At 38.7% G+C, this 21,434-nt stretch overlaps 1 protein-coding gene and 1 long non-coding RNA gene across 2 annotated transcripts; one reads left to right on the plus strand and one right to left on the minus strand.

The window, feature by feature from the left end:
* Positions 1-12,047: 12,047 nt before the first annotated feature.
* On the minus strand, positions 12,048-13,836 carry LOC134079446 (uncharacterized). Its single transcript, XR_009939062.1, has 3 exons — positions 13,709-13,836; positions 13,556-13,607; positions 12,048-12,157 (listed from the first exon to the last, which is right to left on the minus strand). It is a non-coding gene; the product is annotated as an uncharacterized LOC134079446 (long non-coding RNA).
* A 1,784-nt stretch (positions 13,837-15,620) lies between these two features.
* Positions 15,621-18,685, plus strand: LOC134079728 (uncharacterized). The gene is made up of 5 exons (XM_062535806.1): positions 15,621-15,830; positions 15,979-16,948; positions 17,082-17,295; positions 17,939-18,007; positions 18,129-18,685. The coding sequence occupies exons 1-5, from the start codon at positions 15,634-15,636 to the stop codon at positions 18,683-18,685; spliced, it is 2,007 nt and encodes a 668-aa protein (XP_062391790.1). The 5' UTR covers positions 15,621-15,633.
* The last annotated feature ends 2,749 nt before the right edge of the window (positions 18,686-21,434 follow it).

The raw sequence follows: 21,434 nt of genomic DNA on the forward strand, positions 1-21,434 counted from the left end.
TTATTTTGTGTTAATGGTTTTTAATAACAACCTATCTGAAATAAACGGATGAATCACAATATGTTTAGGCCTACCATTAACGAAAAATAATTTCGCCAGCCAATCATTTTCTGCCGCCATCTGACAAACTTTGACTAAGCCAGTTAGACTTTTTGCATCTAAAAATAATTATATCATAGTGACACGCGAAAAAATAAACGATAGCTTAGAAACTAGGCCTGCATCAGTATTGTGCTTTTTGCTACGATACACAGGACTCACAGTGAGTTGACGACCAATGAAAATGACATGGGGAAAAGAAGGAAACAAAGTAGCCTGATTTTGATCTCACCTTAGGCCTACATACTTTCCTAATTCCTACGTTACTCAGACTTTTGTTAAATCGTCAGGGCCCGGTTGCACAAACACCAAAACCAAAGATTGATGATATGAACCAAATATTCTGGAACAGATGGATTTACAGCATTGAACAGGCGCGTAGGAACGTAGTAAGCATTGGGGGGGACAAGAATGAGGTCCGTTGCGCGTGCCGAAATTTTTTTATATTAATAAATAAAGGGGGCGAATTATAGCCTAAGTCACATAAGAGATAAAAAAAAAACCCTATTGCTGAAGTTTTAATGGCCCTCTGTAAGATGCCGCTTTGAAAATATGTATTTCAGTCTTTTTCTTAACCTATTTTTGGAACTGGGAAGAACATCTGCACATATAGGCTATTCAGAACACATTTCTTCCCTGAAAACGAACACAGCTAGTCTTTAGGACACAGGTGTCAAACTCAAGGCCCGCGGGCCAAATGCGGCCCGCCACATCATTTCATATGGCCCGCGAGAGCTGCAGGGTCTGATACAGTATGTGGCCCGCGAGAGCTTTAAAGGTCTGATACAGTTTTTGCATATAGGCAATACACTGCAATACAATGCACGCACGTGAGACTGACAGGGAGGCAACATCAACCACCTTCCTCTATGATCAGTGTAACTGGCTACATCAGATGTGATAGCAACGTGAACGTGTGAAAACAAAATAGAGTATTCTAAAACTATTTTAGCGAACGGAGCGCCTAAATTACGCGCTCGGTTTAGCCTGCCTGTGAAACGCATGATTGTTTGAAGTGCGTGTGGTTCTTTGAGAGGGGGATCGATGTAAGTTACTTTGATTTCAATTGGTAGTTGTAAACTATGTGATAAGTTCACGTCTACGTTTAAAAAGCATACATAATTGTGTGTAGTCCTATCCAAAAAAATCCAGCTTCAAAACCTTGCTAATCGAGCAAATGATTGTTTGGCCAAAAGTAAACCTATTCCGACCGAGAAAAGGTGCATTCAGATCAGGCAAGCATAGGTAGGCTAGAAGTTTGTTGTAATCCTGTTGCTTTGCATTTTCATTTCCGTTCAAAACGAGCAACGTAGAATCCACACACCACCTTTCCACTTCAAAGAAAAAGTCCACCGGGACCGTTCGCTTCTACTGTATGTGTATAGAACGGTGTAGTGATGCACTTTTTGACATGTCAGTTTGTTTGTCAGTTGTTTGCACTGGCTAGATGTAAAACTGCATTTCGTTACTGGTATTTCGCTTGTGCAATGACAGTTAAGTTGAATATACTCGAATCTAAAAAAAAAAAAAATCCATGGCATGACCTCTTCCTGACTGACCAGTGACCCTCATTGAAAAGTCAAACAGTATGGAACTGACAGAGGTTTTTGTTTTGTTTTTACAAACATAACAATAATAAAAAGAACATGTCATGCTGATATCTTTTGCTCTTCTCGATTTTAGGGAAGTTTTATACCGATGCCAAAGATTTTGTGGCTGGTGCTACAACTCTTATAGTTACATCTGGCCCTTTGAGGGCAACCATTGTGCTGATGTGGCCCTCGGTGAAAATGAGTTTGACACCCCTGATCTTTAGGACAACTTAAACTGACTCCCCCAATGCTTCCCTTTACATGGTTGCATAAACGTTGCTTAAATGAAAATATGTTTCTTCTTCTTGACTTTTCATATGCCATCTAAGTAAATTTTATGTCAGCTGACAGATGGATGCGCGTTTTGGGCACAATGAATGGGTTTGCCCTTAGTTTAAATGGAGATTCAGGGAGGGCGCGCTGTGGCTGTTGTTACCTGTATGCAGCCAGCTCAACAAAGTAACGTGGTTAGAAAATTCCTGTATGCTGCATTGCCGTGACCATTTCCTTGTGGATTTTTCTCATTGGAATACAGCTAACGAACGCGAAAGCTGAGATTGCCTTGCGCATCAGTGTTGGAACGATACTCAACAAACTGTGAGATAAACATTGTTTTTCGTGTCTGGGAGATCTCGTTGTCGTTTTTGACTGTCGGCTTCTTATGTTTATTGTTTGGACGTATGGACACTGAACTTTGAGTGGGTGTTTGTTTGTGCATTATGAAGCTTTGTGTTAATTAGTAGCCTATGTGTCGGGCCTTCACCTCAGCGCGTAAGTTGCGCGCTAGGTGGCCACGAACGAACTCATTGCTTAATTTGTGACAAAATACAGTGAGTAGCCTATTCATCTTTCATTTGTGTTTTTTCATTTGTTATATTATTGCATGTTTGACGTAGTTTGTAAACAGGCATTCTGCCCGTTTATCTTAAGTCAACCGAGGCCTTCGGTTGCTCATATCCGCCCGTAACCTATGTAGCCTATGTCTTGACAGTGTGTAGATTATAATAAGAGGCAAATTGTTACACATTTAATTAAATGTTAACATTTAATTAATTAAAAGCATAGCCTATAATAGGATGAACAAAGTGTATGGACTTGCTAAATCCAGGTAACCAGATAATTAGGCTATGTGCCACGTCAAGTGATAAGCCTACATTTAAAAGCAACTTATTTAGGCTATCGTAGACTACTGTATTCGCCCACAATAGGCTATCCTCTTAACTATTTCGAAAAGAATGAAAGAAGGCCGTAAACTAAATATTTGGACTGAGAGAGTAGCCTACATTAGCTTTCAGACACTCAAGGTGAGGAAGTGCCCCATGCTGCATTATTGAGACGGGCTTCGTTTCGGGAAACATTCTTAAAACACAATGTGAAAGACCTCCGATGCGCACCGATAGCTATAGTTATGGGGCCGTAACTCAGGAGGATATAATTGAGCTAAGTAATCAACAACATCTGTACTTTGCAGCGTTTTTCTTTCGGGAGGGGGTCCAACATTGGGGGTGTCCCGACCCCCCCGACCCCCGTGGTTCCTACGCGCCTGGTCAGCCCACATTGATGACGTGAAGAGACATCATGAACTGTGCCTCGCAGATATTTTATGCTTTACTGAAACACATCTTTTTGGCACATTTGTCCCAGAAAATATCCATTTGGAGAACTATCGAATGTATAAGCGCAATAGACATGTGTCATACACTACTCTTTCACATTTTGCACAGAAAAATGGTGGGGGAGTTGCTATGTTTGTAAAAAGCCATCTTCAAGCCCATCACATGCCATACATACAGGGTGTGACTGATCTCGAATTCCTGGTTTTGAAATTTGCTGCTCCAGTTCCACTACTAATTGCAGTGATTTACAGACCACCGGATTATAACACGAACCTATTTTTGCCAAATCTCTGCCATCTACTGGAGTCTTTACATGTTATTGCTGATAGTCCAGTTATAGTCTGTGGGGATTTTAATGAGGACTTGTTGACCAATGGAAGAAAGCCAATCTATGAGTTGTTCCAGTCTAAAGGATTCACAAATCTCATTACCACCTCCACCACTGAGAAGAACACATTGTTGGATAACATCTTCATCTCTGATCCTCAGCACTGTGCCCATTCAGGTGTTCTACAAACATATTACAGTTATCATGATCCTATATTTTGTATTTTAACTTGATCTCCTGAATCTGACACCTTTCACCTCAATCAGAATGAAACTACATCACAGAATCCCATGAATAAATTAGGAGGAAAGTAACTTAACTTGCACTTGAACTGACCGGAGCTTAACAACAGCTTCAACTTGAATAAAGAAGACAAGAGTTTAAACTTGAAGTATAGAAAGACATAACTAAAGAATGAAAAGAAAAGAAAAGAAAAGAAAAAAAAATAAAGAAGAGTTTAAACTTGAAATATAAGGTCTAGTCCTCCTCTAGGTTGGTGCTAACCCCATCATCCTGAGTGCTTGTGTGACACAGAATGATGGGGTCACGCCGTACAACTCCTTGTCCCCCTCCTTCTCTCTCAACTCTCCCTCATACCTTTTCTCTGTCTTGCCGTTCAAGTCCCTCTGCTCCTCTTCTCTCTCTCTCAACTCTACCTCTCTGTCTTTTCTCTCTTTATTCCCCCACACCTGTGGGGTAAACCATTACCAGTCATCAGCCATCCTTCACACCTGAAGTCCCATACCTATATCTGCCCTACCATCGCCTGTTGCTGTCCCTTTGCCCGGATTCCTGGCCCACGCACCCTAGCGACCCTGCTTGCCCTAATTCCCAATCCCTATGGACAATTCATTCCCTACGCTGGACTATTTGAACTTTCTGACACTAAATGGGATTCATGCATTACTGTACTGGTTATGTAATCATCCTACCTCTTTGTAACATGTTCTTTGTTTAACACTCTGTCAATATGTAATGTTTTGGAACTCTATGAGTGAAATTAAATTGAAATTGAATTGAAACTGAACGACTGAGAAGAATACTCTGTTGGACAATACTCTGTTGGATTAGCATGGCAATTAAGATTTTTAACATAACTATAAGCAAACATTATCTAATCAAATGTATTAGCATAGTTAACATTGCTAGCATAACTGCATAACTATAACATTAGTTTAAATAATTAAGTAACATGGTTAGCATAATTAACATTGTTAGTATAGTTAGCATAGCTGCTAGGTAGCCTTAGTTACACATTAAACATCCAGTAAGCTATCTGCGTAGATAGCAACTTTCATTAAACTATGCAACCACCATGTCTACCCTAGCAACTCCTTAGTTACCGTATCTAATGATCTGTTTTAACTATAAATTAAATAAATCAAAACATTTTTTTTGCATTTTCATGCACTGGTAATTCCTTGGAATTGCATTTCTAGTTATTACAGTGCATGAAAATGCACTGTACTGTTCTTCCAAGGCTTCTTCTTCTTCTTATTATTATTCCGCTGATCAAATTCATTTTTTCTATTCAGCTTGAACCGTTTAACTTAGAAACTTCATTCAAACGTCGCAACGTAGGTCTTAAATAGGGGAAGGCTGCTAAGTATTTTTCAACTTTGTAACTTTTATACTTTTTAAACTATAAATTAAAAACTATTACAAATTTCCCCATAGACTTAACATTGGCCTCTATGACATCACAATCGGATCATTAAGCAATTAGAATCTTATGCCAGGTGGCCAGCCCCACCTGCAGCAGCTCTCTCTCTCTCTCAGGCTACATACACTGGCTCTCTTAAGACTAGACAGTTAAATTGATTACACCTGTATCTGTATCCACTACTCTCAGTAGAGAGCTGTGTCTCTCCAGTCTACAAGAATATAAGGCACATTCCATCCAACTTTCTATCCATTCATCTTCTTCAGACCATTCACTCATCCACCCATTAAACTGTCTATCAACATCTATTAAACAATCTGCCTATCAACATCCATTAAACTCTCTGTCTATCAACATTAATTAGACTATCTACATTCAACTTTTAAATGATTTACTCTGTCTCAGGCTTTAAGCACACTCTCTCTTAAGACTAGCCAGTTAAATTGATTACACCTGTATCAACTACTCTCAGAGAGCTGTATCAGTGTCTCTCTTAACAAGAATATAAGGCACATTCCATCCAACCTTCTATCCATTCATCTTCTTCAGACCATTCACTCATCCACCCATTAAACTGTCAATCAATATCTATTAAACAATCTGCCTATCAACATCCATTAAACATTCTGTCTATCAACATTAATTAGACTATCTACATACAACTTTCAAAGTATTTACTGTGGGTGCCTCTCAAGCAGCGTTTATATGTCCTACCTCGCTCCTCGATTCTCAATGATCTACATAAAGAAAGATAGAAGAAGGGCTAGACTATCCCATTGTTGCCGCTCCATCATTCTTTATGTAGATCAGTGAGGATCGAGGAGCGAGAGAGGACGCGTAAACGCTATATGAGAGGCACCTTCTGTCTCAGGCTTTAAGCATACAATCTCATTTAGACTACAGATTCTGTTTCACTACTTCCTCTGTCCACAACTGTTTCAAAATAAAGGTCCTCACTGCAATAATAGACTATTAAATCATTTAACCATTGTAACTACTCAACTATTTAACTGTTCAACCATTCCAACTGTCAGTTATCAACTATGCCTCCAGTCAACTACACGAAACCTCCATGTACCTAGCAATCAACATACCAACCATTAAAATTAAGCGTTTATGACCGTTTCCATAGCAACCAACATGATTATGCTGCAGTAACTTCTTGCTTCCTGATAGTGGCCACCATGGATACCCTAGCAACAAATGTTTCAAAATAAAAGTCCTCACTAGCAAGTTAGCTAGTTAGCATGGTTAGCATAGTTAACATTGTTAGCATAGTTAGCATTTTTAGCATAACTGCAAAAAACATCTAACTAAGTTAGCTAATCAACCTGGTTAGCATTGTTAGCAATTTTAGCATTGTTAGCATTTTTAGCATTATTGCTAGAAATCATCAGTCAAGTTAGCTAATCAACCTGGTTAGCATTGTTAGTTTAAGTTAGCATTGTTACCATAGTTAGCATTGCTAGCATAGTTAGCATTTTTAGCATAACTGCTAGAAATCATTAGCTAAGTTAGCTAATCAACCTGGTTAACACTGTGAGCATAGTTAGCATAGTTAACCTTTTTACCATTACTGCATGAAATCAGTAGCTAAGTTAACCAATCAACCTGGTTATCATTGTTACCATAGTTAACATTTTAACATGAATAGAAATCAGCAAATCAAAATGTTTCAGCTTTAAACTGTCTACCTTCACACTATCAACTCTCTGTAAACTATGCAACCACCATATTTACCCTAGCTACACCTTGGTAACCATATCTACATTATCTATCTATTTTTGCATTTCATGCACTGGTAATTCCTTGGAATTGCATTTCTAGTTATTCTTCTTCTTCTAACGCACTTAATGGAGCTTCAACCGTTTAACGTAGAAACTTCATTCAAACTGCGCTGCGTAGGTCTTACTTAGGCCATCCGGGCTTTGTATTTTTCAACTTTGTAACTTTTATACTTTTTTAACTATTAATTAATTAAAATGACAATTTCCCCATAGACTTAACATTGTGATTATGACATCATAATAGGGCAATTAGAATCTTCTGCCAGGTGGCCAGGCCAGCTGCAGCAGCTCTCTCTCTCTCTCAGGCTTTAAGCATACATTCTCTGTGAAGACTACACATGCCTGTTAAACTGTTTCCTCTGTCCATAACTGTTTCAAAATAAAAGTCCTCACTGCAATAATACACTATTAAATCATTTAACCATTGAAACTACTAATCTATTTAACTGTTCAACCATTCCCACTGTCAGTTATCATCAGCCATGCCTCCGGTCAACTACATGAAACCTCCATGTACCTAGCAACCAACATAGCAACCATTAAAATTAAGCGTTTATGACCGTTTCCATAGCAACCAACATCATTATACTGCAGTAACTTCTTGTTTCCTGATAGTGGCCACCATGGATACCCTAGCAACAAATGTTTCAAAATAAAAGTCCTCACTAGCAAGTTAGCTAGTTAGCATGGTTAGCATAGTTAGCATTGTTAGCATAGTTAGCATTTTTAGCATAACTGCTAGAAATGATTAGCTAAGTTAGCTAATCAACCTGGTTAGCATTGTTAGTAAGGTTAGCATTGCTAGCATAATTAGCGTTTTAGCGTAACTGCTAGAAATCATTAGCTAAGTTAGCTAATCAACATTTTAACATGAATATAAATCATTAGTTAAGTTAGAACTGGAATGTTTCATCTTTAAACTGTCTACCTTCACACTATCAACACTCTGTAAACTATGCAACCACCATGTTTACCCTAGCTACACCTTATGACCATATCTACATTATCTATCTATTTTTGCATTTTCATGCACTGGTAATTCCTTGGAATTGCATTTCTAGTTATTATAGTGCATGAAAATGCACTATACTGTTCTTCCTAGGCTTCTTCTTATTATTCTTCTAACGCACGCAATTTAACATAGAAAAGTTTAACGTAGAAACTTCATTCAAACTGCGTTACGTAGGTCTTACTTAGGACATGTGTGCTATGACTTTTCAACTTTGTAACTTTTATACTTTTTAAACTATTAGTTAAAAACTATTACAATTTCCCCCATAGACTTAACATTGCTCATTATGACATCATGGCAGCAATTAGAATCTTACGCCAGGTGGCCGGCCACCTGGGCACCAACTGTCAGTTTCTCTGGCTTTAAGCATACAGTCTCTCAGAAGACTACATATCCTGTTAACTGTTTCCTCTGTCCACAACTGTTTCAAAATAAAAGTCCTCACTGCAATAATACACTATTAAATCATTTAACCATTGAAACTACTCAACTATTGAACTGTTCAACCATTCCAACTGTCAGTTATCATCCACTATGCCTCCAGTCAACTACATGAAACCTCCATGTACCTAGCAACCAACATAGCAACCATTAAAATTAAGTGTTTATGACCGTTTCCATAGCAACCAACATGATTATACTCAGAGATGTATAGTAACGAAGTAGAACTACTTAAGTACTCTACTTAAGTACTGAAATGCAGTATCTGTACTTTACTGGAGTATTATTTTTTTCTCCTACTTCTACTTTTACTTCACTACATATTTTTGATGAGAATAGTACTTTTACTCCGATACATTTTTTATGTGCTCCATCGTTACTCGTTACTGGTGTGTCGGTCACGAACAAATCCGTTCCGGATTGCTCACAAAGTCCTAGTCACACTGATGCGTGTCACTTGTTGACAGCACGATCTTAGCTTTCCAATGGGAGTAAATAGTTACTGTAATTAAGGGTTCGCGAGAAAATCAAGGTGAAGTTAGGCTACATGAGAAGCATTAATTTGTACAATAAGTCATTCTCGAGTAATCCCGTTTTTAAATTGCAACATTTCTTCTTGGTCTCTGACTTCAGTCTGTGTAGCACCCCACAATAACTAGCCTACTACTTGAATATTGTGTTCTTCCACTTGTTTAGTTTTAGAACATTTATTTAAACCACATAGACTACATAGAAAACATAAGCATCACCTCCACATATTCCTATGCATTATGCCTATTCTAGACTAGCCGGATAACCTACCACGACTGAGGCCTAATTACTCTCATGTTCTTTTAAAGTGACAGGCACTCAATTAGACAATTGACATTAAAGATAAATGTAAGTCAATATGACAATCGTGTAAAATGTGAGTCAAAATAAAAAATCAATATCAAATAATCAACATACTATGTATTTTAACTAATTGTGCAGATCATAAATAGGCCTAATGTAAACTTCATATGAATTTCAAAATGTTTGAAATACAAACATATGATATGAAGCCACCTTTTCACTGAGTGTGGGGAAGTATGCCTTGTAATGTCTGGTCTCCACTGGTGTGGTGGGGCTCCCATATCAAATCAGTATCAAAATTCTTAACTTACAGTATGTTAAAACAATTGTGACACTATAGTCTTATCATGTGTTTTTCTTGCTATGGCTACTGACTGATGCATTAGATAGATAGATAGATAGATAGATGGCTACAGATGATCAATGATTCTGTATACCTATTATTGTATTAAAAGTGAGTTGTATCGGTCATAACACCCCTACAAATGACATTGGGAAACCCATACAGTTATATTTATTCACCTTGTTTAACTACTACCACATGTTTATAGCCTAGTCTAGGGCCTAGGCTATGGCCCCCGTGTGTCTGCCAAGGGGCCTGCACTGAACGATTGTGCTGATACCTTTTGCACCCATCTCGTTTGCAAATCAGCTAATTACACAATACTTCTACTTTTACTTCCAGTACTTGAGTAGTATTTTTAAAAATAAACTACTTGCAATACTTAAGTACAAAACATGTTTAATACTTTAGTACTTCCACTTAAGTACGGTTTTTAAAGAGCACTTCTACTTCTACTCAAGTCACTTTTTTGATAGAGCACTTGTACTTCTACTCAAGTCTGGATCTCTAGTACTTTATACATCACTGATTATACTGCAGTAACTTCTTGTTTCCTGATAGTGGCCACCATGGATACCCTAGCAACAAATGTTTCAAAATAAAAGTCCTCACTAGCAAGTTAGCTAGTTAGCATGGTTAGCATAGTTAACATTGTTAGCATAGTTAACATTTTTAGCATAACTGCAAAAAATCATCAACTAAGTTAGCTTATCAACCTGGTTAGCATTCTTAGCAAATTTAGCATTGTTAGCATAGTTAGCATTACTGCTAGAAATCATCGGTTAAGTTAGCTAATCAACCTGGTTAGCATTGTTAGTAAAGTTAGCATTGCTAGCATTATTAGCATTTTTAGCGTCACTGCTAGAAATCATTAGCTAATTTAGCTAATCAACATTTTAACATGATTCGAAATCATTAGTTAAGTTAGAACTGGAATGTTTCATCTTTAAACTGTCTACCTTCACACTATCAACTCTCTGTAAACTATGCAACCACCATGTTTACCCTAGCTACACCTTAGTAACCATATCTACATTATCTATTTTTGCATTTTCATGCACTGGTAATTCCTTGGAATTGCATTTCTAGTTATTAGAGTGCATGAAAATGCACTCTACTGTTATCCGACTTCTTCTTCTTATTATTTTTCTTCTAACGTTTTTGTGCGTGCAATTCAGCTTGAACCGTTTAACGTAGAAACTTCATTCAAACTGCGCTGCGTAGGTCTTACTTAGGTGACTTCAGCTATGTATTTTTCAACTTTGTAACTTTTATACTTTTTGAACTATTAAATAAAAACTATTAAAATTCCCCCCATAGACTTAACATTGGATTATGACATCATAGTAGGGCAATTAGAATGTTATGCCAGGTGGCCAGCCCCACCGCGAATTTTTTTTTTACAGGATGGTAGGGGAAGATTCATGAATATTCATTAGGGAACATGTCTCTGATTGGCCAGTCAGCTCTAAAATTCTAGTCGGCTCAATTTGAATATAAGTGGAGTACTGTACAGTTACGGTAAACGTAAACACGCTACAGCCACCGGCAGTTGTTATTTGGTCGAAATCATTTATGTACTGAACATTGAAACACTATTGCCACCATTTCCTACTGCTGTATCCACAGAGAGCTTTGATAAGGACCAGTATCGTTTATTACAATGTAGCTCGTTGTAGTATTTTTCGCCACGTACGTTAGCTCGCAGCTTGCTAGGCTATTCGAACAACAGAGAACGGGAGAGACTATGCAAGCCTCTTACAAATCATATAAAGTACTGATCATTGAAACAATATTGCCACCATCCTCCTCGTGAATCAAGAGAGCTTTAAGGACCAGGATTGTTCATTACAATGTAGATAGTATTTTTCGCTACGTTAAGCTGGCATCTGATATTACTCGTAGGCTATTCATTCCAACAACAGAGAACGGGAGAGATTATGCAAGCCTCTTACAAGTCTACTTTATTTATGGCCAAGAAATAAACAGTATAATACATCCTTCTCTGTCTGTGTACATCGAATACATTCAATGTAGAAAAGCACAACGTTAAGAAATTTCCTGTCTGAGAAATAAACCACTTTTGCTTGCCTAAAATACATGTGACACATGCGATCATGTTAACTACAAGTTGCCAGGAGAAAACATAAAGAACTTGGGGTATACATTTGAGGATTTAAGTGCCTAATACAGTGAGAAATACAAGGTCTACATTAATACCTAGTTAACATGCAATTACACGACTGTCTTCATTGTGGTGGACATCATCCAATTAAAACAATAATTCACACGCGGTTCACGAATAGACGTGGACAGTCAAACAGAAATACACAGCAATGTGCTAGACTGCTCATCTTTTCTCTTAAATGTACGCTATCAGTACTGAGTCAGTGGTGTCAAGGTGTCAAGATGTCCCGCTGTTCATCTGGTGGATCCCCGCATCTTCAAATCAGTCACCGACAATGGAAACAAAACAAAGGTAAGATTTAACTTAATACGTTTTGAAATGCACTTAGTATTTGCTATTCATAATCAGATAGTAATACATTAAGCCTATTGAAATCCCGACAAAAGTGTATCAAACAGATGATTGGAAAGACTACAACCAAAGACTCATTACTATCCGCTTCAACTCTCTCTGCTACAACTCGATCATCTATGCAAAGCCCATTAGCTGCTACATGACAGTGAACTCCTGCAGACCAGAATCTCACTCTACAAGTGTATGTCTGTCAATGTTTACTTCATAGACCAACCTAAAATTAAAACAATGAATTACTGAAATATGACCTCACCCTTGCCCTGCTTTCAAAACATAATATTTACATTGCTATGTTGCACGAGACATCCAAATCTATTCTATAAACAGTCTCGTGCGATATAGTCTGTTTAAATAACCAGTAAATTATTGCATTGTGAGTTTTGCCGGTTGAACAACATTTGCATGCAGAGAAGAGAGACTGAGATATAGGGAACATTATATTAGAATACGTTAGTATAGTTTATAGATAACATTATATTAGAGTACGTTACGATCGTTTGTAGTCATACCTTTTAGTATTTAAGCACTTGTATATAGATTGTATAGATTAGATGTTATTGTAGCTAGGGTTGTTCTTTGTTTTTACAGTAAAACTGTACTATAATAGTGTAGTTTAGTACATTATTCATTCCGTTTCTGTGTCAACTTGTCAGATCTAAGGTAAGTGATATTCAAAGTTAAGTAGAAATGTATTTTGTTAGTCTAGTGATTTGACATTCTCTATGACGCTAACGTAAGGTGACAGATGTCTGAGACCAAAACGGGGACATAATCTAAAGAAGGTGGAAAAAACGGGAACATTTCCAACTGGATTATCAATCTGTTTGAAATACATACAAGTCGTATCATCAAAATACCGGCACATTGTTAGTTTTTCCGGGGACAGGCAACCAAAAACGGGGACGTCTGGTCACCTGCCACTGGACTAATTGCTAAAATCTAGCTAGCTTCATTCAAAACCATAGAGCTAGAAGTGCATCCATGACAACCGCACACCAAGGTTCCTCCCTCGATCTCGTGCCCACTGTCCTCTTCAACGGCCATATTTTTTTGCTTTTTTAGCGCGAAAAAAAAGACGTCACTGACTTTTAAAAACAACGTTTCCCAATGGCGAATGGTGAACCCTAACAGTTGACACAAACTATTCAATATTTGCCCTATAGTTCATTTCAAAGCCAAGTAGCCTGACGGCGATCAAGTGACCCAACTGGCTAACGGAGTTGGCCACAGGACATGTCGGTCCATGCTATAATTAGCGAATGTTAGCCTACACTACATTAGCAGTAAACAGCACATACCTCAAGTGTGTCTTCTGTTGTTCGGCATGCCATTCAGCAGGTTACACCAAAACTGCAAAACAATTCACAAGCGATGGCGGACTGTTAAGATGAAGACTATAAAGATTTAAACAATATGTGTTGTTCGGTAATTGAAATGTAGTCAAGACTTACCTGTATTTCCAACGACATTGACCGCAAATCTCAGAGCTTCAGCTGTTGCGACTGCTTTCAGTAAGATTTTCGCGGGAATAAAATGATGGCAACGTTGTCCGTAGTTGATTCTAATGTGACGTCATGCTTTAGGAAACATTTACCAATCACATTAATCCTGAGTTACTACCTCCAATCAGAGCCAGTAAACATGTTCTTAGAAATCTACCAGTATTAGAATATTGAGATTATTCTTTGCTTTTAATTAATTCATTGACAGCAAAAGGTGTACGAACACCGTAATTGTAATTAACCTTGTTGCAGGCCTAAAACACACGCCTATTTAACTTAGGTAACCATTGGGCCTACTACAGTTTTTCACAGTTGCTCAAACACTAAACCCCATTCTCTGAATCAAATTCTCAAATGCCTGAACACATTTATTGAATTATTCCCTTTTTTGGCAAAACCATAGACTACTTTCACCCACTTTCACCCATTTTACCAAACTCATTAACCCTTCTCGCAAAACTGTGAACACATTGTGCATTCTGATGCACTTCTTAATTATATTGATAACCAAACAACGCAGAAGTTGAACACAATTAGTGCACAGTTGTCTACATTTGAACACTACCACTCAAAATTGATAACACTTCTGTCTAATGATGTGACAACCAATATAAGTCAGTTCAGAGTTGACAGAGACGCAGGGGACAACAAGTTTGTGTTACAGTAGAAGTGGGGTACAAGGAAGAGGAGGGTGCAGGTAGGAGGAAGAGGATGAAGAGAAAGACAGAGAGTCCCAAGAGTTGCAATACTGTAAATGATGTATTTTTATAAACATACTGTGATCACAGTATTCATTTTACCCACCTCTTATTTTACCAGGCCTACATCCCTGTACTGTCACCAAAATCAGATGATGCAAGCCAGTTACTATTTTAAAGTGTCTATGGTTTCTTCCATTCAAGAGTCTGTTTCTGTTCTGTTTTTAGAAGTGGTGATCATAATGGCAGGATTTATTACAGCTTGCAACATTTGCCAGACACTTTGCAACTTTGAAGAAATGAAGCTGCTGGAGGTTAGATGTAGATGGATAAGAATGAAATGAAATAAAATGTTGAGGCAAGGTTAATGTTGAATATCTTGTCTTAATGATGCTCTATGTGTCATTAGGCCATTGGCAAACAAATAAAACCACTTTGACATTAAGTGGTTGACGTTGGTATTCCAGACATAGAGTTTACAGAATGTTGTGTAACTTTCAAATGTTTTCGCTGCACTATGCATTTGCTTACTGTAATTGTCTTTGTTGCTTCAACAGAAACTCTTCCCTGAGGACTATGAACATCATGTATGTTCATTCGAGCCTCTTGAGGGCAACAACTGCAACATTTCCCTGAAACTAAAGGTACACACGGAGGAGGAGGTTCACAGATGGCTTCAAGCCTTTCAAAAGTCATCGCAAACAACATGGCGGGTGAACAAAACCTATCCTGCGGAACGTCAAACAAAGAACATGTACAGAGTAAGTAATTTCATAGTTGCAGACATTTTTATTTTTTTTGCAAAGGTTGAGCCAAAACTTATTTGAATATGTTTGAAGGTGGACCTAAGATGCCAACACAACACACGTCATGCATCCTCAAAAAAAAATACATCCTGTCCTGCTGTGATGTATGTTGTTTTGAAGAGGCAAAGCTTTTCACAGAACAGAAAGTCCAGGTTAGATTTAAAAATATTTTTTCTAGTCAAAAACACAGGCTTGCTGTATTGTGAAAAAGTCACTCTCCAAAATACTGGCTTTCGATAATGTGTAGTTCTTAAATAGGCTAATGTAATAATGTAATAACAATTGTTTTGTTGTCAGATCTACAGATTTACATATACACGAAGGACTGTGTCTCTACATCAACATAAAACTTCAGCATAATCACCTGCTCATGTGTGCTGAGGCTATGGGGTACCGTGATGTAGCACCTGAGACAACACAGAAGCTCGAAGCTCTTTTTCAAAGCGGCCACTCTCCCTCTTCTGCTTTAAGCACTTTAAAATACGACCTTCAGGAGGAGAAGGGTGATGCCTATGTCTTTGCTTCTGCGGATCGCTCCATCTGCCCTGATCTGAGTTTCTGCTTCAGGTAAGCTTTATGATAATTTATCATTTGAATGGATTCACAAGCAGTATATTCATGTACAGTATGTGTGTGCCTCAACTATGTGATTATGTTGTAAATAATTATGACTATGGCAAGATTTAGTAAGTTGTGTGTTTTATTACCATTACAGACTGTATTACAACATATTTAAAAAGGCTTATGGTGAGCTATCCGGGGATGCCATGCTTTGCAGCCTCCAGTCATCTCTTGATGAATACAATGCCCAACAGGGAGAGACATGCGCACTACTGAAACTAGATGGCAATCAGACCATCATTGCCATCTGCACTCCACTGATGAAGCGTGTCCATGCTCTTGTTCGGCACAGTGCAGAGATCGTCTTTGTGGACTCCTCTGGCAACTGTGACCGCACAAACAGCCGTATTTTTCTTCTGTTGACGCATTCAGCTGCTGGTGGCCTGCCCCTGGGAGTGGTGATCACAACCTCTGAGTCGCAGAATACCATCACTGCAGGACTTAAGTTGCTGAAAGACCTTCTCCCGCAGGACGCATTCTCTGGGAGAGGAGACCTTGGCCCACAGGTCGTGATGACCGACGACTGCCAGGCCTTGCGTCAGGCTGTCCTTGACGTGTACCCCCAAACCCACCCCATTCTCTGTGTCTTCCACATCCTTCAAGCGATGTGGAGATGGCTGTGGGATGCTAACAATGGGGTCCCAAAAACTCACCGCCAACATCTGTTGCAGCTGTTCAAGGTACTGGTCTATGCAAGGTCTCCATCAGATCTGGATGCTTCATACCATCAAGCCATCCAGGACTCCATAGCTAGCCAGTACCAAAAGTACACGAAACATCTGGCAGCGGTTTTTAAGAGGCGTGAGCTGTGGGCACTCTGTCTGCGTTCCCATCTCCCAACACGAGGGAACAACACCAACAACTATGTGGAGAGTGCGATGAGGGTACTCAAGGACCAGATCTTCTACAGACTGAAAGCGTACAACATCACCCAACTGGTGGACTTCATCACAACCAGGCTAGAAGCTTATTACATCCGAAGGCTCATAGATGTGACTAACAACAGGACCACCAAAAAGCTGCCAAAGCCGAAGGGGCGTGTGAGCACCGATGGCATTGTGAAGGTCTAAAATGATTATTTACTCATTGCATTAAGAAAGTAAATGTATTGTTAGTCATTGCATTCTAATAACTTATGTTGTGTGATTGTGACATAAACAATGTCACAATATGCTTCTCTTTCTTGTGACACCATAGGAGGATGAAGTGAATTTCACAGTCCCTAGTGCCTTGACTGATGCCACATACAATGTGAATGTGTCCTTGGGGACTTGCACCTGCTCAGATGGCAGCACTGGTGCTTTCTGCAACCATCAGTATGCAGTGATGCAAGCCTTCCAACTGCAAGACAGCAACCCTTTAGCAATTACCACACCTGCCGCAAAGAGGTTGTTTTATCAGATCGCAACAGGTACAGTGTCGATTTACTCTTACTAATTACTTTACATTAAATTAAATTTTATTAAATTAGTGCAGTAGGAGTAAGTGCGTCAATGAGTGCAATTTAGCAGTTTAACCTCAGTCCAAACAATGTTAATATGCAATTACATTGTAGGTTAGAAATAGCCAATAGAAAAAAATGATTACTCTAAAACATCTAAACTTACTTTTTTTATTATTATTGCTGTCTATGTTCTACACTCCTCTACCTTGCATTTGTAACATTAGTGCTCAATGGCGGACACACATTTCCCTCAATCAGTGACTTTAACATGTTTAAAACATGTATGTATGTCTGTTTGTGTATGTGTGAGTGAGTGTGTGTGCCCCTACAGTGAGACTCACTAATTTATTTATTTAATTAACAATTTATCTTCCTCACCTCTTCTTTTCTCTGTTTCTTCTCTTCTCTAATTGTTGCTCTTCTATTTTCTTTTCTTTCCTGCTCCTCTCCACTGTTCTCTATACTCTCCTCTCCTCTTTTCTTCCTCACTCTGTCCCTCTCTCCTCTGCATCTCTCTATCCTCTTTTCTTCCTCACTCTGTCCCTCTCTCTCTCCTCTCCTCTTTTCTTCCTCACTCTGTCCCTCTCTGCTCTGCATCTGCAAAAAAAAGGAAAGAACAATGTCCCAGACAACTGGTTCATGCGTATGGAGGAAGTGGAGGAAATTCCATCTGTTGCAGGTAACCATTGTCTCATTTATGTAGTTATGTATGTGCATGAACAACACTTAACAATGTTTACTTAACAGCCTAATACACTTGCCGAATTACCCTCTCACATCACTCTCATTTTTCTATTTAGATCTCCAGAAAGACCAAGCTATATCAACAGATGAAGGGTCATCAGCTGATTCCTCACTTGATGAAAGCTTGCTAGCCGGTGAAGGCGGCTCTACAGACGCTGAAGACCTGTCTGTTCCTGTGACAGAACTTGAGGATCGTTTCAAAAACATGTGTGAGGGCCTGCTAGGAAAAATGAAAACTGATCCAAATTTCCAGACGGCATTGCAAAAAATGGTTACTTCTTACAATAAGATGACTGACAATCAGCTTATTTCAGCGTTGTCCACGTTTGGGAAATCTGGCACAAACACTGCAGCCAAGCTGTTGAAAAAGAGGGCAAGAAAATGCTTACAGATGAGTGTGGCAATTGGTGTACAACCAACTGCAGTTGCTCGCCGTAAAGCCCCACTCGGAGGTAGACGGGCACTTATAACTGGGCGTCCTACTAAAAGAGCCCGGAAAGACCACAATTATGTCCGAGTTGTCGGGGCAAATGCACTGCCCAAACGGTCACCACACTCATTTGCCCAATGTGTTTCCGAGTGTGTGACTCTGGGCCGTCAACACAGAAAATAAAATATTTGTGATATATATCTGCCTGTAATGTCTTTTATAATGTGTTATATGGTACTCACTGCATTTGTCTGTACACTTGTGCAAACATAACTATGGCTATACTGCAGTTCTATGATAGTGTAGGCCTACAACACTTTATGTATATGATGTTCAGTAACGCCTCTATAACATCCTTCATCTTTATTGCTTTCATCTCCAAAAAAAATTATGATCAATAACACTGTCAATAACACTGCTTGTGGTGTTGACCAAGTAACTACAAACAAGGCTGTCTTCAATGTTATTTGTATGTATTTCATGCGTATGATGTACAGACTCATATATTTCCCCCCTGAAAGTAGACCTATCCTGCAGCTTTTGAGTGTAGCGGAGTCCATAAGTCATAAACAACAAGGTTGTTGTTTTTTTCCATTTAGCTATTACTTTCCCTATGAGACAGGCTTTTTCTTATAACATGAGCGCCATCTATTGGTGACATTCTGCAGAGTCGTAGCGGAATTTTAGGGTAAGTTCTTACATAGGGTTACATAGCCTACAATTCTGTTTGAAGTCGCATAATACTCCGCTGTTATAGCTAAGTAAATGTGTTCATTGTTCATACTTGTATGCATGTATTACATTCACACAGGAGGCATCTCATTGTATATACCGTTTTGTTTGGTTTATCTTTACAGTGAAATACTTCACTGTGCTAGCTGGACGCAAACTAGCTCTCATAACATGTGCGTGACTGAGGAGAAATTCAGCGCCTTATCTAACACAACGCAAGAGAGAGTAGGCTACATACCGCAACTTAAGCTCCAAAAACACTGATTGCAGTCATCAAATCCATTAACCAAGCCAGAAAACAACACTGTATTGTCCGTTGTCACGTAGAAGGTGATGTGTCACATCCATCAAGGAGGATAACAAATAATAACAATTAAGTGTCAGTTGTCATGTGGGAGTTACACCAACGATAGTAGACTGTAGAACTAAAAAAAAAAAAAAACACAGCGATCTGACGTTTCAGTTTGGGGTTACCATGGTTCCTCAGAACGTTAGAGCATTCTTCAGAACGTTAGCGCATTCACCGGCAGTTCCCTAATGAATATTCATGAATCTTCCCCTACCATCCTGTAAAAAAAAAATTCGCAGCCCCACCTGCAGCAGCTCTCTCTCTCTCAGGCTTTAAGCATGCAATCTCTCTGTGAAGACTACATATCCTGTAAACTGTTTCCTCTGTCCACAACTGTTTCAAAATAAAAGTCCTCACTGCAATAATACACTATTAAATCATTTAACCATTATAACTACTCAACTCTTTAACTGTTCAACCATTCCAACTGTCAGTTATCTTCAACTATGCCTCCAGTCAACTACATGAAACCTCCATGTACCTAGCAACCAACATAGCAACCATTAAAATTAAGCATTTATGACAGTTTCCATAGCAACCAACATGATATACTGCAGTAACTTCTTTATTCCTGATAGTGGCCACCATGGATACCCTAGCAACAAATGTTTCAAAATAAAAGTCCTCACTAGCAAGTTAGCATTGTTAGCATTTTTAACATAACTGCTTGAAATCATTAGCTAAGTTAGCTAGTCAACCTGGTTAGCATTGGTAAACATATCTACATGATTTATCTGTACATTTTTGCATTTTCATGCACTCGTAATTTCCCTGGAATTACATTCTCTAGTTATTACAGTGCATGAAAATGCACTGTACTGTTCTTCCTAGTCTTCAACTTCTTCTTATTATTCTTCTAACGCACGCAATTCAGCTTCAACCGCTTCACGTAGAAACTCCATTCAAACTATGTCGCGTAGGTCTTACTTACGCGATGTGGGCAAAGTATTTTTCAACTTTGTAACTTTTATACTTTTTAAACTATTAGTTAAAAACTATTACAATTTCTCCCATAGACTTAACATTGCTCATTATGACATCACGGCAGCAATTAGAATCTTACTCCAGCTGGTCAGCCACCTGGGCACCAACTGTCAGTTTCTCTCAGGCAATCTCTCTGAAGACTACATATTCTGTTCCCCTGTATCCTCTGTGCACAACAGTATCAAAATAAGTCCTCCTAATTCCATCCAACTTTATATCCATTCATCTTCTTCAAACCATTCACTCATCCACCCATTCTAAACAGTCTGCCTATCAACATCAATTAGACGTTCTACATTCAACTTTTAAACAATCTACTCTGTCTCAGGCTGGCTCTCTTAAGACTAGCCAGTTAAATTGATTACACCTGTATCTGTATCCACTACTCTCAGTAGAGAGCTGTGTCTCTCCATTCTACAAGAATATAAGGCACATTCCATTCAACATTCTATCCATTCATCTTCTTCAGACCATTCACTCATCCACCCATTCTAAACAGTCTGCCTATCAACATCAATTAGACGTTCTACATTCAACTTTTAAACAATCTACTCTGTCTCAGGCTGGCTCTCTTAAGACTAGCCAGTTAAATTGATTACACCTGTATCTGTATCCACTACTCTCAGTAGAGAGCTGTGTCTCTCCATTCTACAAGAATATAAGGCACATTCCATTCAACATTCTATCCATTCATCTTCTTCAGACCATTCACTCATCCACCCATTAAACTGTCTATCAACATCTATTAAACAATCTGTCTATCAACATCCATTAAACTCTCTGTCTATCAACATTAATTAGACTATCTACATTCAACTTTTTAATTATTTACTCTGTCTCAGGCTTTAAGAGTACACTCTGGCTCTC

Source organism: Sardina pilchardus, chromosome 5, assembly GCF_963854185.1.
Source record: "Sardina pilchardus chromosome 5, fSarPil1.1, whole genome shotgun sequence".
NCBI lineage: Eukaryota > Metazoa > Chordata > Actinopteri > Clupeiformes > Clupeidae > Sardina > Sardina pilchardus.

Bases quoted from the DNA above. Each gene is read 5' to 3' on its own strand.
- LOC134079728 (XM_062535806.1), top strand. From the start codon at position 15,634: ATGTGTGCTGAGGCTATGGGGTACCGTGATGTAGCACCTGAGACAACA. The intron at 16,949-17,081 runs GTCTAAAATGAT...GTGACACCATAG, and splicing joins GCACCGATGGCATTGTGAAG to GAGGATGAAGTGAATTTCAC. The intron at 17,296-17,938 runs GTACAGTGTCGA...TGCAAAAAAAAG, and splicing joins GTTTTATCAGATCGCAACAG to GAAAGAACAATGTCCCAGAC.